This window comes from Saimiri boliviensis, chromosome 5 (genome assembly GCF_048565385.1).
Source record: "Saimiri boliviensis isolate mSaiBol1 chromosome 5, mSaiBol1.pri, whole genome shotgun sequence".
Classification (NCBI taxonomy): domain Eukaryota; kingdom Metazoa; phylum Chordata; class Mammalia; order Primates; family Cebidae; genus Saimiri; species Saimiri boliviensis.
In genome coordinates this window covers 44,618,553-44,634,808 of record NC_133453.1, presented here as the reverse complement: position 1 = coordinate 44,634,808, position 16,256 = coordinate 44,618,553, and the positions used below count along the sequence as shown (strand labels likewise).

General features: G+C 41.2%; 1 protein-coding gene across 4 annotated transcripts in view; it reads right to left on the bottom strand.

The window, feature by feature from the left end:
• Positions 1–16,256, bottom strand: part of HECW2 (HECT, C2 and WW domain containing E3 ubiquitin protein ligase 2) — a 398,266-nt gene that overhangs the window by 139,953 nt on the left and 242,057 nt on the right. For all 4 annotated transcript variants that reach the window (XM_074399331.1, XM_074399332.1, XM_010336479.2 and 1 more), the window contains one exon: positions 696–803. In XM_074399331.1, the coding sequence (XP_074255432.1) occupies positions 696–803 (108 nt within the window). The remainder of the gene's footprint in view (positions 1–695; positions 804–16,256) is intronic.

The window sequence follows — 16,256 nt, the reverse complement described above, 5'->3', positions numbered from 1 at the left end:
ACACATTCATAATGTATATGTAAAATATAAAATGCACTATATATATTTATGTATATATGTACATGTATATGTATGTACATGTAATATTTATGTGCATACATATGTAAATGTGTATGTGTGTGTGTGTGTGTGTGTGTGTGTGTGTGTGTGTACACATGTACCTACATAATTGTCCCTTGATATCCATGGGGGATTAGTTCCATGACCCCCATCAGATGCCAAAATCCACAGATGCTCAACTTCTTTATATAAAGTATCAGAGTACATGATATAACCTGTGTACATCCTCTCATATACTTTAAATTATCTCTAGATAATTTATAATACCTAACACAATATAAATGTTATACAAATAATTATTATACTGTGTTGTTTATGGAATAATAATAAGAAAAACGTTTGTACTTGTTCAGTATAGACACAATGACATCTTTTTTTTTGGGATCCACAGTTAGTTTAACCTGTAGATGTGGAATCCACAGATATGGATGGCTAACTGTATATTTAAACACACAGTTTTTTCAAAATATGTGAACATTCTTTACTGAGCATTCTCTAAAACAATATATTTTCCATGGTGGCAATGGAAATCCAAACCAAAGAATTTCAAAATAACATTCAAAAAGACTCCATAGATTTCTGCATACTTATGCCATGTTCAATAATAAGTTTATATTTCACATTCAATTACTTACGTTCCATGAAATAGGGCCCAGGCTCAATTCTCCATACAATTTGCCCTTTTTGTGTTCCAGTCACACCCCTGTTTTTAGAATCCCAGAAGTTGGCTGGAGAATTCTCATCTGGAAAAACCAAAGAAACATTTTTCAGCTTAATTATAACCTATCTCTCCTTAGCACCAAGACTAACATAAGCTCTAAAATAAATGGAAAGATAAATGAGAAAATATAATGCACATTATTCTTAATGACTACCTCCTAGCAGAGTATTACCCAAGTTTCTATGCTTGCATTTATGTGGGAGAAAGGGAGCTTGGTGGAAAGAAGGTGGCATCTCTGGGCTTGGCCAAGGTGGTCAGTGTTGCAAGACAAAACTGCGAAGAACAAAGGATGCAGCTGCTGAAACTTTGGCAATGAGCTGATTTATAACAAAGGGGTTGGGGTGAGCTTCCATTTGTAAAACCCCTTTATAAAAAGCAAAGGAAGAGCAAAACTAGGAGAATATAACAGGGCTCAAGATGGGATGAACAAAAGAAACATTAAGTTACACAAGTGAGTCAAGATACAGCACAGCTTTGCCCAGAACAGTTTTTAGGAAACACAAACCAAGTTTATCACATCTGCCAGGACAGTCTTTTGCAAAAAGCCAAAGGTGTAGATTTGAGACAAGATAAGAAGAAGAAAAAAAAGGAGTCTCTACAGGCTTTAGTTTGGAAGAAGAATAGGAAGAACAGTGATCCCCCAAACAGGCCTGAAAGCAGGATTTCCTGTGCTTTCTGACCTTGTGGCACAAAGAAAATGGTAGTATTTGTATGGCACACTAGATTCAACAGAAGCCATGCTTACAACTGAATAAAGCAGACAGGCAGGGATGCTCTAGCTTCCTCAGGCTCTGATCCCAGCACCCTGAAGACTGGGGATTCATATTCTGTAATTTGCTCACATGACATAGTTTGAGGCTCTGTCTAGTGGTCTAGAATAGGAAATGAAACTAGAAAACATGAAAAGGAGACCATTCGGAGTTTTATAGACACATTAAAAAGCATGTACTGATCCTGGCTCTTAAAGTCAGATGTACCTCATTTGTTTCCCCAAATCCCTTTTCAAGAAGGAAGGATTAAAGTTGCCCTTTAACTGAGAGTTGGAATAAAGCAGACAGGTGAAGTAAGAGCTACACTAGAAAAGGAAAGATGGAGAAAAGGTCCCAAGCCCAAAGAAATAGTCCTGAGATGAAAAACTTCTCTTCTTTTGAGCACGAGAAAAACAGAAAACGGGTCAAAGCAAGGGGTCTGAGAAATTTCTATCTTTTCTGTGGTTGCCCTACTAAGTTTCACCATATTGAAAAGCCAGAGAACTTTGGGAGGGGTAGTCCTTTCATGCATTTGCATTACGCACATTATAAGTCAAAGGTTATTTATTGTGAAAGGCCAAGAAGCAGCCACTGTTCTTTATAAGAATGGAAAGACATAACCCATTCATGGCATCACATCCTCTCCTAGACAAACAACGCAAGCAAACAACTCCATTTCATCACAGGAATACAACCAAGAAGCTGATATTTACATGGTACTCAGACAATCGCTTAAAAATCACTAGATTTGAAAGGTATCACATGGCTCCTCAGGATAGACCCTGCTTGCTGCATAACCATTAAGCTTCTACCTTGCCAACTGAACCCCAATTTTGTTCGAGGCAACAATGTGCCCTATTAAAAATACTCACCTCTCAGGCCAGGTGCAGTGGCTCATGCCTGTAATACCAGCACTTCGGGAGGCCGAGGCGGGCGAATCACGAGGTCAGGAGACTGAGACCATCCTGGCTAACACTGAAATCCTGTCTCTATTAAAAATACAAAAAATCAGCTGGGCGTGATGATACCCACCTGTAGTCTCAGCTACTCAGGAAGCTGAGGAAGGAGAATCGCTTGAACCCAGGAGGTGGAGGTTGCAGTGAGCAGAGATCGCGCCACTGCACTCCAGCCTGGGTGACAGAGTGAGACTCCATCTCAAACAAGCAAACAAACAAAAATCTCACCTCTCCAAAATCCCATCCAGCTAAGGGCGACATGTGACCTGGTTCTGCCCAGTGAGATGTAAGTGGAACTCTACTAGGTAGGACCTTAAGGAAAACTAATTTTCCTAATAAGAAAAGGACAAACTCAACATCCTTTTGCTTTCCTGTGTCCCCTCTTTTTGTCATACAGCCACATTGCTAAGATGGCAGAGCAAGAAGCTAGAAGCAATCAGGATGATTCGCTGAGCCCTGAGCCACCTGCCTTCAGGCTTACTGCTACCTAGATTCCTATTCGGTTAAGCCACTGTGGTTGTGTGTCTGTTACCTGCAGCCGTACACAATTCTTAACTGACATACTCAACTTGAAAACAACTCAATGATTCAGACTCATCATTTCTGAGTTGATCTGGAATCCTCAGTTTGCACCACTGCTCCAGGTTAGACAACAACGGTATTCGCTTCACCTTCTGAGAGAGACTTTAATTAACAGAGCTGCTTGGATGCTGGGAAAAGGGCCCTCATATTTTCACAAATAAATTTACTTATTAGCTACTGGTCACTTGAAAGGCACAGAAGATTGGACTCAAAAAGAAACAGAGCACAGAAATAGGAAATAGAGAGTGTCCACCTATTCACAAAGCTTTTTTAAAAAGTAGCTATGAACATGGGAAATGTCTCAAAAACGTTGTTGTGACAGTTTCCTTCCTCTTGAGGCCTTGGAAAAAATGAGGCAGTATCAAATCTGCTTTTAAGGAGCAAGCACTAGAATCACTGTGCTTGCTGCTCCTTAAAAAGCAACTGTAAAAAAGTTGTACCTTTTTTCTTTTTTTTTTTGAGACGAAGTCTCACTCTGTTGCCCAGGCTGCAGTGCAGTGGCGTGATCTCGGCTCACTGCAACTTCTGCCTCCCCAGTTCAAGCGATTCTCCTGCCTCAGCCTCCTGAGTAGCTGGGATTACAGGCGCACGCCACCATATCCAGCTAATTTTTTGTTGTTATTGTATTTTTAGTAGAGACAGGGTTTCACCATATTGGTCAGGCTGGTCTCAAACTCCTGACCTCGTGATCTATCCACCTCAGCCTCCCAAAGTGCTGGGATCACAGGCGTGAGCCACCATGCCCAGCCAAGTTGTACATATTAATGTGATCTTACTGTAAAAGGGTATGCATATTTGGTATTACTAAACTTTTTCTCCCCAGGCAATCAAGCCAATAAATTAAGACAAACGCACTACTGACATAACAATTTGGGGAACATGGACCATTGAGAGGCAAAAATTAGAATGGACAGGTAGAAATGGGATTGGGATGATGACGAGGACTGAGCCCTGGACAGAGGAGCTCCCTGAGGCTCCTTTACATGGTCCCTAGAAGGGAGTTTGGACAGAGAACTGGTGTCAGCATCTCTTATTCTAAGAGGGTCGCTAATATCACTTCCTTTGCTAGTTAGGTTCAACCCAAGGTAGAAATATTGTATTACCTGCATATCCTTGCTTAGTCTCAAAAGTAGGAAATAAGTAATGTGTGCTTTCTTCCCAGACCTTTTACCATGAAGTAAGCCTAGAGTTAAGTGTTCAATTCACCCACCAGCTCCTGTAGGTTGGGATAAACTATATATCTCTGACTTAGTTCATAGTCTGTATAGAACTAAGTTGGTTCATAGGCCATACAGAAAATTCTATTTCCATTTGGTGAAATCTTTTTTTTTTCTTTTTTTTGAGATGGAGCTTCCTCTGTCACCCAGGCTGGAGTATAGTGGCATTATCTCTGCCTCTTGGGTTCAAGCGATTCTCCTGCCTCAGCCTCCCAAGTAGCTGGCATTACAGGTGTGCATCACCATGCCCAGCTAATCTTTGTATTTTTCAGTAGAGATGGGGTTTCACCATGTTGGCCAGGCTGGTCTCAAGTTCCTGATCTCAGGTGATTTGCCCACCTTGCCCTCTGAAAGTGCTGGGATTACAGGCATGAGCCACCATGCCCAGCCTGGTGAAATCTGTGATATTCAAAGAAATAAAGGTTGGCCCTTTGAAGTCAAGTAGCTAAATTGTACCATGAGTACTCAGGTTCACATAGAACACAAACGTTCCATATATGACAAAAAAAAAAAAAAAATTGTTCAGAAGTAGAATGAGCTGACCCTGAGCAGAAGCTGGATAGGCCTGTTTTGATTACAGAAAACAAGTCCTAATGCCATAGCCAGTGACCATCCTTTGGCCTTTATAAGGAAGGAAAGCTTCCGCATAATTCCCTGCCAAGAATGACGCTTGACAAGTAAGAGATACTCAAGTTAATATTCTGGTTATTCTAGATGAAAATTTTTCTTTGATGAGATCATATTTTGTTGATAATTCATTATCCCTGACAGACACAAACACGTCCACCATCAAGTGGCAGCAACCCTTAATTGGAAATATAAATCCCGAGAAATAAACAAGTTTAGGGACACAGAGTTCACATTACTGTGAAATGCCCACTGCAACTTCTACCACTGCTACTGCTCCTACCGAAACTAGCAGAGCTCTGGCCAGCCTTGGCACCTCATGCTAAGAAATGCCCAGAATGACTCATTCCTTTACTTTGTTCCAAGAAGACAAATTTTAATTAGTTCTTCAGATTACATGTTTGTTCACACCTTTGTTTAGGTTGCGGAGTCACTTCTAATCTAGCCTGAGAATCCTTTCACAGTGATAGCATTTTCTCTGCTCAGATCTACAGTTCATGGATTTTTTTTTAAGCCAACATATTTTTTTCCTATTAGCTATGAACCATTCTTTTTTATCCTCATTTAGTACCTGTATGAGGTGAATTGGTCTTTTCAAAATTCCCCCATTCCAAAGTAAGAACAACAGCTGGCCTGTGTGCAGTGGCTCATGTCTGTCATCTCAACACTTCAGTAGGACAAGATAGGAGGATCAACTTGAGGCCAGGAGTTTGAGACCAGCCTGGGCAACAAAGCAAGACCCTGTCTCTACAAAAAGTAAAAATAAAAATTAGCTGGGCATGATGGTGCACACCTATCGTCCTAGTTACTCAGGAGACTGAAGCGGGAGTATCCCTTAGAGCCCAAGAGTTCAAGGCTGCAGTGAGCTATGATTGCACCACTACACTCTAGCCTAGATGTTAGAGAAAGACCCTCAAAAAAAGAACAATAACTGAATATAAAAAGGCATATCAAAGAAACAATTCTAAATCCTCCGCATGTGTAATACAGTGGTAATTATGAACTTATTTCTTCCTTTAACTGAGTAAAGGTTTCAACAGATCATAGAATGACACTGGTCTTTAAAACCAGGTTACAGTTGGCCATTTCCCTTTCTCATTCCTCTTAACATCTCCAAATCTGCCTCACTGTCCTCACATCCCCTACCTAATTTCCACCCTCATTGGAGCAGGGTATCATGCATCCTATGGCATTCAAAACACAGAGGACATTAGGCCTGATCTCCCTTGATTTCTCCATCTCTCTACTACCATCTCCTCTGTATCTGTGCCTACTTCCTGCCTTCTTGCCCAGGGCCCTACTCCTTTTTACAGTGGTGCCTGCAGTCCCATTCCGTCCCAGTCACTTTCTCTCATTGTAGGCTTTAAGCATTTCTTCTAGAGGAACCTTCCACTGCACCTAGAAACCTGTCAGCTTCCATGAGGTATACTCTCCTGCTTTTGTCTTTGCTCTTTGACCAGTACCTCACTTGCCCTCTTTCCCGCCCTTATTCCTATTTCTTCTCCTACTAAGATTAAAGTGTCTGTTTTTGAGTTACAATAGAGTATATTACAGTAGAATATATTTAAGATAGTAACTTCCTCGTGGAAATGTAATTACAAAAAAAAGGAACATTGTAGATGTCAATACACACACCCAAATACCTTCTAAATATGATTTTGTTTGATAGAGTTTATATTAATCTTGTCCCTTCATGTCTCATGTCTTCTTTATTCTCTTACAAGTCTAGTTGGCTGCACATTTTCTCTAAATAGAAAAGTGAAACTCTGTGTGTGTGTGTGTGTGTGTGTGTGTGTGTGTGTGTATGCACGCACTCAAGTGGTCCTCCCACCTTAGCCTCCAAAAGCACTGCGTTTACAGATGTGGGCCACCATGCCTGGCCATGATACGTATCCAAAGTGATTTCATTTTATTATTAATTTTAAAATTACAACTTAGGGCTATTCCAATTACTTCTATTAGTAATAGTGGAATTATTTATGTTAATTTTGCTTCTACAAGGGAGAAACAAAGTGTTTGGACCCAGGAGATAAAGGAATAGAAATAGAAGATTATAACACACAACCCTCTTCTATTAACTATACAGTGACTCAGAGAAATTTCTAAGAGCTTGTTAGTGAGGTAAGAAATTGGGACCCTTTTCCTTCATTAAAACCACATCACTTTTAGGAAGAACACCTAGGGTTCTTAAACAGAATCTCTATATAAGCAGACTTGCCAACATCTTCTGTACATTCACTGTCACAGATCCTCACAGGTCACCTTCTCTTTAAGCTAACTGATCCCCCAGGGCAATGAATGCCCAACTCCATTGCTCACAAGGAATGAGGAGGAGTGGGCGGTGCTTCTTTAAAATGCCAATTCTTGCATGGTGGCTCACGCCTATAATCCCAGCACTTTGGTAGGTTGAGGTAGGTGGATTACTTGAGGTCAGGAGTTTGAGACCAGCCTGACCAACGTGGTGAAACCCCAACTCTACTAAAAATACAAAAAATTAGCTGGGCATGGTGGCGCATGCCTGTAATCCCAGCTACTCAGGAAGCTGAGGCAGGAGAATCGCTTGAATCCAAGAGGCAGAGGTTGCAGTGAGCTGAGATTGTGCCACTGCAATCCAGCCTGGGGAACAGAGTGAGACTCCATTTGAAAAAAAGGAAAAAATGCTAATTCCTCTGCTGCTCTTCCAGAGATTTGGAATTCAGTAGGCTTGAGTCTAGGCTCAGGAATCTGAATTTTAGCAAGCAACCCAACCAGATGGTTCAGATGCAGGTACCATAAAGACCACATTTTGAAAAATTCGCTCCATGATTATTTCCAGGGAAGTTGAGCAATCACAGCAATGTTGTGGAAGACACATATCTTTTTGACTTGTTGAGATATGCCCTTTGAGAAGGACAAGTTGTCCCTCTCACTTGTTACCTTGTTCATTCATGCGACAGGTATTTATTGACTGACTACTATGAAGATCATGAAGCACCTATTTCCTGCCATAAAGAGCTGACAGTATAGTGGGAGGAGAATGGCACACAGATATAATACAATGTAAAAATATGGTAAAGGTGTGCATGTTTTGTTAAAAGAGGACAAAAGAGGAGGAATGATTAATGTTCCTGGTGGCTGTATGATTCATATGGCTCTGCACTGTTAGGTTTAAAGTGTCTTTGGAAAGGGTTTATGGAGATCTCCTTTGATAAATCTGCAAATCTAAGGCAGTCATTGTTTTCTCATCCATTCCCTAGACATATGTATTTCTTTACCTTCCATGGTTCAAAATTTGGTTCTATGAATGGCCATCAGAAACAACAAACAAGTGACCACATTTAAAGATGAATTCAGGGGTCAAAGTTACTATTTTTGCTTGAGCCCCAGTAGATTATCCTTTTATTCCCTGTAAAAGTTGGTAATTATATTAACCTATAATGTAATTATAGAGAGTAATATTTTTTAAAACTAAATTCTTTTTTAAAAAAAAATGACACACAAAGCTAAAATAATATAAATAAAAAATTTAAATTTTTTTCAAGTTCTTTCTTCCCCATATTTCACATACAGAGATGGTTGTGAAAATATTTTTAAAATATTAATTTTTTTCCTGTACGTGATTCTTGGATTTCCAGAAAATTATCCTTTTAAGATAACAAGAGAATATATAGGAAACATGACCAGACATATCCAAACATATTCTAGATATGGAAACATTTTTATGCTTATATTAAATATCTCCAAAACCTCCATGCAGTACTAGAGATAAAGTAGAAACAAAAAAAAGTATCCAAAGCACTTACCCTCCTACCAACCCAGAGAAGTTGAAAATAGAGGAGAAATTTTTCTGAGAAATATGCCATGTGACAGACTGTGGCAGAGAGAAGAAAAACAATACTTTCAAATTTTCTTTTGCTTTAAAGTAATTCCATCTCCTCTCTACGTTTTCTTTTTTTTTTTTTAAGGCATAAACTTCTAAATTTATTTTTGATTACCTTTTGGATATAAATTGAAAACAACTATGTCCTGAGATTGGAACCATAAATGTGCTTGATCTTATTTTGGACACACTCAGGAATTAGATGGCTGTCTGGAATTTGGGATTGGAGAGCAATATTAAGCCAGGAATTCAATCACAATCATCATCCTAGACCTGGACAAAGAACACCCCTTCAGAGGGACTGCTTGACTGTTAAAATGGTGCAAATGTACCAGCATGTACCAGGCCAGTTACTGGAATCCCAGAGCAATGTTGAAGAGGAAACCGTGACGATGACTTTGAAAGCTGAGCTAGCCTGTGGGAGAGGGGTGGCTCCCCAACTCTACTAAACTCTCCAACTCTTTCACCGAGCTCCATGGTTATTTCCAGGGAAGTTGAGCAATCACACCAATTCTGTAGAACACACATATCTCTTTGACTGTTGTCCCTCTCACTTGTTACCTTGTTCATTCATTCATTTGACAGGTGTTTATTGATCGACGACGATGAAGATCATGAGCACCTATTTCTTGCCATAAAGAGTGGACAGGGTAGTGGGAGGAGACTGGCACACAGAGATAATGCAATGCAAAATATGTTTGTGTGTATATATTTGGTACACTGAGTGTGCCAAACAGAGCACCAATTTTATTAAGTGCTAGGAAAATTCACTGGTAAACTTCCTTATGAATTTGCCAACTTGCATTAGGTTTTAACACAATCTCCCTAGATGCCCAATTCTTTACATTAAAGCCTCCTCTAAATGGAAAAAAGGAGTGTGTCTAACATGTTCAGAGATTACAATCATGGCAACCTCAGGCCACCTGCTAAGAGGGCACCTACTGGTGACTACAGGTTTGAAGCCACTTGAATGGCACCAGAATGATTTGCTGAAAATAATGTGCCCAAGATTGCAGAAATGGGCACCAGCACATTACAGGGCAGAAAAAAACAACGTGGGCTGAGAAGAGCCAATGACAAGACTGCAAGGTCTGGCCTGGAGAATATCTGTGCACTGAAAGGTATGTAGGACACTATCTCTGACATGGACCCATCACTGCCATGGAAGGGAATGCTGGCAGGGTGAAGAGGCACAGGGTACACTTGTTGAACTCACACCATCCACTGTCAAGTTCGAGAGAGACATTTTATTCCTGTGTCCTGTATAGTGAAGTATCACAAGCAGTGAGTGGAGCCAAACTGGAGAATGTGAAATGTTTCACTAGATCCAAACTGGGTGACATAGAGTCAAGTCTAAGCCACACCACTGAGGGGTCACCTGCACACTCACACCTCTAGAAGTACTAAGCAAAGGGAGGAGGCTCTGCTAAGCAACTTCCTAGATAAAAATAATTGATCCTAAACTATTGATTAAATACTCATTTGACAAGGAAAAAAAATCATTGACAGCTCAGTGAGAAAAAATACTTGGACTCATTTCAGTAAATCCTAACCAAGAGTTACAGTCATGGCCCAGTATACCAAATAATTAGAAGCAGTTCAGAAATGGCTTACAGAAGAATCAATTTCAAACACAGATCACACTGGCATATAGAAACATGTCTCTCTTCTGTTCAGTGGCTCCCTATTTCTCTCAGAGTGAAATTCAAAGTGTTTATGATGGCTTCCAGTGCCTACAGGACATGGCCGCCCACTCCCTCCAATTTCACTCTGACCTCACCCTTCCCTACCTTCCCCACTCCCTTCCTTACTCCCCTCCAGCCATACTGACATCCCTGATGTCCCCAAAGGTGTGGTCAGAATTTGGCCCCAGGGACTGTGTTCTGGCCATTCCATTTGTCTGAAACTTCCCTCAGATACCCTATGGCTCAATTCCTTCCTTCAATTTTGTGGCTTATACACCACCTTCTCAATGAGGCCTACTCTGACTGCTTCGTTTTGAAATGCAAGTCTTCTTCCAGTATTCCTGGACTATCTTACTCTGCTCAATTTCCTTTCCATAATCCTTATCACCTTCCCACATACTCTGTAAGAATCTACTTACACGTTCCAATATAACATCTGTCTTCCTCTCTTGAATGTAAACTCCAGGAAGTCAAGGAATTTTGTTTATTCTGTTTACTGATGTATCCCAAGTGCCTAGAATAAAACCTGGCACATAGTAGGTGCTCAGATTTGGTTGAAAAAAAGGTACTGATAATGACAAGAGGCAGATAAATGCCTAGTCAGATAGGGGTGAGTCGCTGGTGAAACACCACCTTCAAGCCAAAAATGGCCTGAAGGCTGAAAGACCAGCCTGCTGGTTCTGGATGAAAGCTGTGATCTGGAGGGAGAACCTCTGTTCCTGTTTGCCCATCCTTTCCTCATTAGCTCTTTCTGAATAATGCTTCATAACCAATCAAACATTGCCTTTTCCAATACTGCCTATGGTCTGCCCCTCCCCCATCCTCCTGGCTATAAAAGCCCTAGACTCAGCACAGTGAGATAGAAGACCTGACTTAGGGTGAGTGACCACCTTCCCATCCCCTCTGCATTCAGCGCTGTTTTGTCAGTCAATTAAATTCTCTGACTTCATCATCCTCCAATTGTCAGCGTGACCTCATTCTTCTTGGACGTGGGGCAAGAACTCGGGACCCACCAAATGCAGGTATTCAGAAGGCTATAATACTGTGGCCCTCTACCCTCCACCAGTGGAGGGCAGCCACCCCGTGCAATGGAAAGTAATACCAGGGCCAAGCCCTGGCCCCAGAGCCATGGGCTGGAGTGGGGCAGGGAGCTGACTGGGCTAACATGCCACCATTGGTCATGCTTCTGAGAGTGGAACTAAAAGACTGAATTATCTTTAAGCTCTTTTAAAGAGCTTCTGGGGCTTCAGGATTGTGGGCACCCCTGCCTGGGCACCACCACATTCCCCTCAGGGTGACATAGCTGGTCGAGCCACAAGCCCTGCATGGAGCCCGCCACTGTGCCAGTGCTTGGAATGGCTGGCCGGAGCCCATACTCCCTTGCTCACACACCTGCTCCTGCCAGGGGCTGAGTACACAGTTGCAGCGGCCACAAGATCCATGCTGGAGCACAAGCCAAACATGGCCTGGTGAGCTGGCTAAACAGGGTGCCTCCTGCTGTGAGCCCAGCAAACAGGCCAAGAAAAATCCTCGGTATCCTGATATTTTCTTTTGATTATATGATATTAATTGAATATTAGTATTCTATTTTTAAAATATATAAAAGGGAAATAAAGTTCTCACCATGGAACACATAAAGCCTTTTTAAAGAGATCTCCATCTTATTCAGTATATAGAAAAACAAGGACAACATTGCAAATTCTTGGTAAGCATTATCAGGGAAATTCCATAAGACCAGCTTAAACTCTGGATCTTTATAATAAGACTTACCAATTAACATTCACACTTAATTCATCCACACTGCTGTGGTGACATTCAACTTTGTTTATATCCTACAGTTGGTTATACCAAAGCACAAAAAAGATTAAGAGGCTTACTTAAGATCGCATAACCAGTTTTGAGTAAGGCCTTTGAAACATTAAAAGTTCCTTCTTGACACAGACTTTCAGACCATTTCTAAATTAAGATTCCCCTCCCCCCAACTGAATGTTTTACTACATAGGATTTGTGAGAACTCAAATTTTTTGATAATACTTCATATGGAAAAATGACTAAAGCCTTACTGATATCAAACAAGAAGCTTACAATTTCTGTGGCTATTGTAAAAACTTACAATAAATCTCATGTGAAAACAGAATAAGGCATTTACAATAGTTGCATCCAATTTCATGATAAAAGAAAAACATTAGCAGGAAGGAGGTGTTCTTTGTAAAACTTGAGATGTAAAGATTTCCAAAGTCGCTTTCAAATACACATTGTTGTCAGTACATAACTTTCTCCATCATAGTTGCATGCCTACTTTCCTTTGACAATTATGCTTTATAATGAAAATGTAAACCCAAGCCCTTTTAAGTGGGGAAGTATGGCCAGCATTTGGTAGCTCAGTAAACACCACAGCACAAGATTCAACATCAGGCCCTTCAAGAATGTTCTATGACAGTGATGATAAAATGACTCAATACTATCCCCAGTACCAAGGCTGGCAGTATTAGAAAAAGACTATCAAAGAATTTTCATTAGAAGGAGCAGAGTAAATGCTCTTTTTCCATTGGGATAATTTGGACAAGTGTAACCGGCCACAGAGAGTTGAAAAGAACAGTTTAAGCCTCAAAGACAGAAGGAAAACAGTAATTATAGAAGGGATAGAGAAAATGAAATTCACAAAAGTTAATTCAACAAATATTTATTGAGCATCCACTATCTGCCAGGCAATATTCTAAGTGACAGGGATTTGTGTAGAAATAAAAGAGTCAAAGTCCTTGTCCTGGTGGAGATTTTGGTCTGATGGAGAAAGTAGTCAGTAAGCACATACATAAACAAAAATGTAATGTCACGTAGTAGTAACTGGCTTAAACAAAGATAGCTTGGGTATGGGGTGGAGACAGGTTGGTAGGAAAGTACAATTTTACATAGGTTGATCAGGGAAGCATTTGAACAGGAAACTGAATGAAGCAGGGGAGTGAACCATAGGGAGATTTTGGGAAAAGGCATAAAACAAAAATGCAAAGCCTGAAACAGAAGCAAGCCTACCAAGTTCCAAGGAATATCAGAGTGATGCAGCCGGAGCAGCATGAATGAGGCATAGAGTGGGAGAAGACGAGATCAGAGAAACAGAAAGGCAAGGGCCAGCTTCTAGACTGTAATAATATCAGTAATACTCTCTAGAGCAGGCGTCCCCAAACTTTTTACACAGGGGGCCAGTTCACTGTCCCTCAGACCGTTGGAGGGCCACCACATACTGTGCTCCTCTCACTCACCACCAGTGAAAGAGGTGCCCCTTCCTGAAGTGCGGCGGGGGCCGGATAAATGGCCTCAGGGGGCCGCATGCGGCCCGCGGGCCGTAGTTTGGGGATGCCTGCTCTAGAGCTTATATGTGCCAGTGCTGTTCTAGTGTTTCTCTTGTAACTCATTTAAAATTCCAACAACCCTTTAGGATAGGAACTATTATCTATAAATTTTTTTAACAATGAGGAAAGTAAAACAGGGAAAGGTTAAGAAATTTGTCTAAGATGACAAAGCTGGTACAGCAGTCCCCTCTTATCTATAGTTTCACTTTCTGCAATTTCCGTTATCCAAGGTTAACCCCAGTGTGAAAATATTAGATGGAAAATTCCAGAAACAATTCATAAGTTTTAGGTTGTGCACATTGAGTAGTGTGATGAAATTTTGCATTGTCCCTTCCAACCTGCCTGGATGTAAATCATCTCTCTGTCCAGCAGATCCATGCTGTAGATGCTCCCTGCTTAGTAGCCATCTCAATTATCAGATCAGCTGTCATGGTATCTCATCATGGAGGCATTTTATCATCTCACAGCATCATGAGAAGATGAAGTAGGGTGAATACAGTACAGTAAGATATTTTCAGAGAAAGAGATCACATTTGCACATTTGAGAGACCACATTCATGCAACTTTTGTTACAATATATTGTTATAATTGTTCTATTCTGTTATTGTTAATCTCTTACTGTGCCTAATTCATAAAGTAAATGTTATCATAGGCATATATGTATAGGGAAAAACAGTGTATGTTAGGGTTCAGCACTATCTGCAGGTTCAGGTATCCACTGGGGGTCTTGCAATGTGTCCCCCATGGATAAGGGGGGACTACTGTATGTACAGAGTGAACCCAGTCTTGCTCCAGTGACCATGCTCCTCAACACTACACCTTACGGTCTGTCTAGACCAACTCAGGATAATGGAAAGTCACTGGAGGATTTAAAGCAGGGAAGTGACATGATCTGCATTAAAAAAATGATAATGATAATTCTGGCTGCTGTGTGCAGAACAGACTATAGAAGGGCAAGAGAGGATGGTACACAATACTTCATGCGCAGGCCAACCACCAAGCATGGTACCCATAACCTGGACCTGACTCTCCTCCATCTCCATCCTCCCTGTGCAGATACAGCTGCAGGCAATACAAATATCCATCCTTAGTGCAAAAGGCTGTGATCAAATTTCATACGCTTCAGTTCAACAACCCTGGCGGGCAACTCATCCTCCTCTAAGCCCTCTCCAAGTCAAACACCGTCTTATAATTTCACTGTCTACTTCCACAATGCTCTTCTCCTCCCTCTCTTTATTCAAACAATTCCTGAAAGTCCAATTTTCCCCACACTCAACTTTAATCAGTCAAAATACAAAGCTCTGATTCTTCATCACTTTGATGCTCAGTAAAACCCTTAATGCAACTTGTTCACTATAGCACTCGTGTTCAGTCTATACGGACCTTTATTTACCAACTGATGAAGTTTGGCTCTGTGTCCCCACCCAAATCCCATCTCAAACTGTAATCCCATGTGTCAAGGGAGAGATCTGTAATCACCACATGTCGAGGGAGGGAGATCACTGGATCATGGGGGTGGTTTACCCATGCTGCTCTCATGATAGTGAGTGGGTTCTCATGAGATCTGACTTTTTTTTGGAGACGGAGTTTCGCTCTTGTTGCCCAGGCTGGAGTGCAATGGCACGATCTAGGCTCACCACAACCTCCACCTCCCAGGTTTAAGCAATTCTCCTGCCTCAGCCTCCCAAGTAGCTGGGATTACAGACACCTGCCACCATGCCCAGCTAATTTTTATATTTTTAGTAGAGACGGGGTTTCACCATGTTGGCCAGACTGGTCTTGCACTCCTGACCTCAGATGATCTGCCTGTCTTGGCCCTCCAAAGTGCTGGGATTACAGGCATGAGCCACCACACCTGGCCAATATGATGGTTTTATAAGACAGTTCTTCCTGCTTTTGCTCATTTCTCTCTCCTGCCACCTTGTGAAGAAAGTGCCTGCTTCCCCTTCACCTTCTTCCACGATTATAAGTTTCCTGAGGCCTTCCCAGCCATGTGGAACTGTGAGTCAATTAAACCTCTTTCCTTTATAAATTATACAGTCTCAGGGAAGTTCTTTACAACAGTGTGAAATGGACTAATACACCAACAGAAGTACGTTTTCCTTTTCAATTATTTATCATACATTACAGGTGCAATGAGAATAATACACTGCTTGATACTAATGTTGCCAGGCTGCCACTGCTAGGTAATAGCTGATTTGGCTATTTCTCCCATTTGCTGGATTTATGACCTTGGGCAAGTCTTAAAAACTGCATAGATTCCATTTTCTTAATCTATAAAATGATAATAATCACACTTCAGCTCAGAAAGCTGTGAGGAGTGCATGAGTATAGTATGTGAACCTGGCACATATCAGGAGCTAAACACACAAATTTCAAACCTATTTTGGGCCAGGCGCAGTGGCTCACACCTGTAATTCCAGCACTTTGGAAGGCTGAGATGGATGGATCAC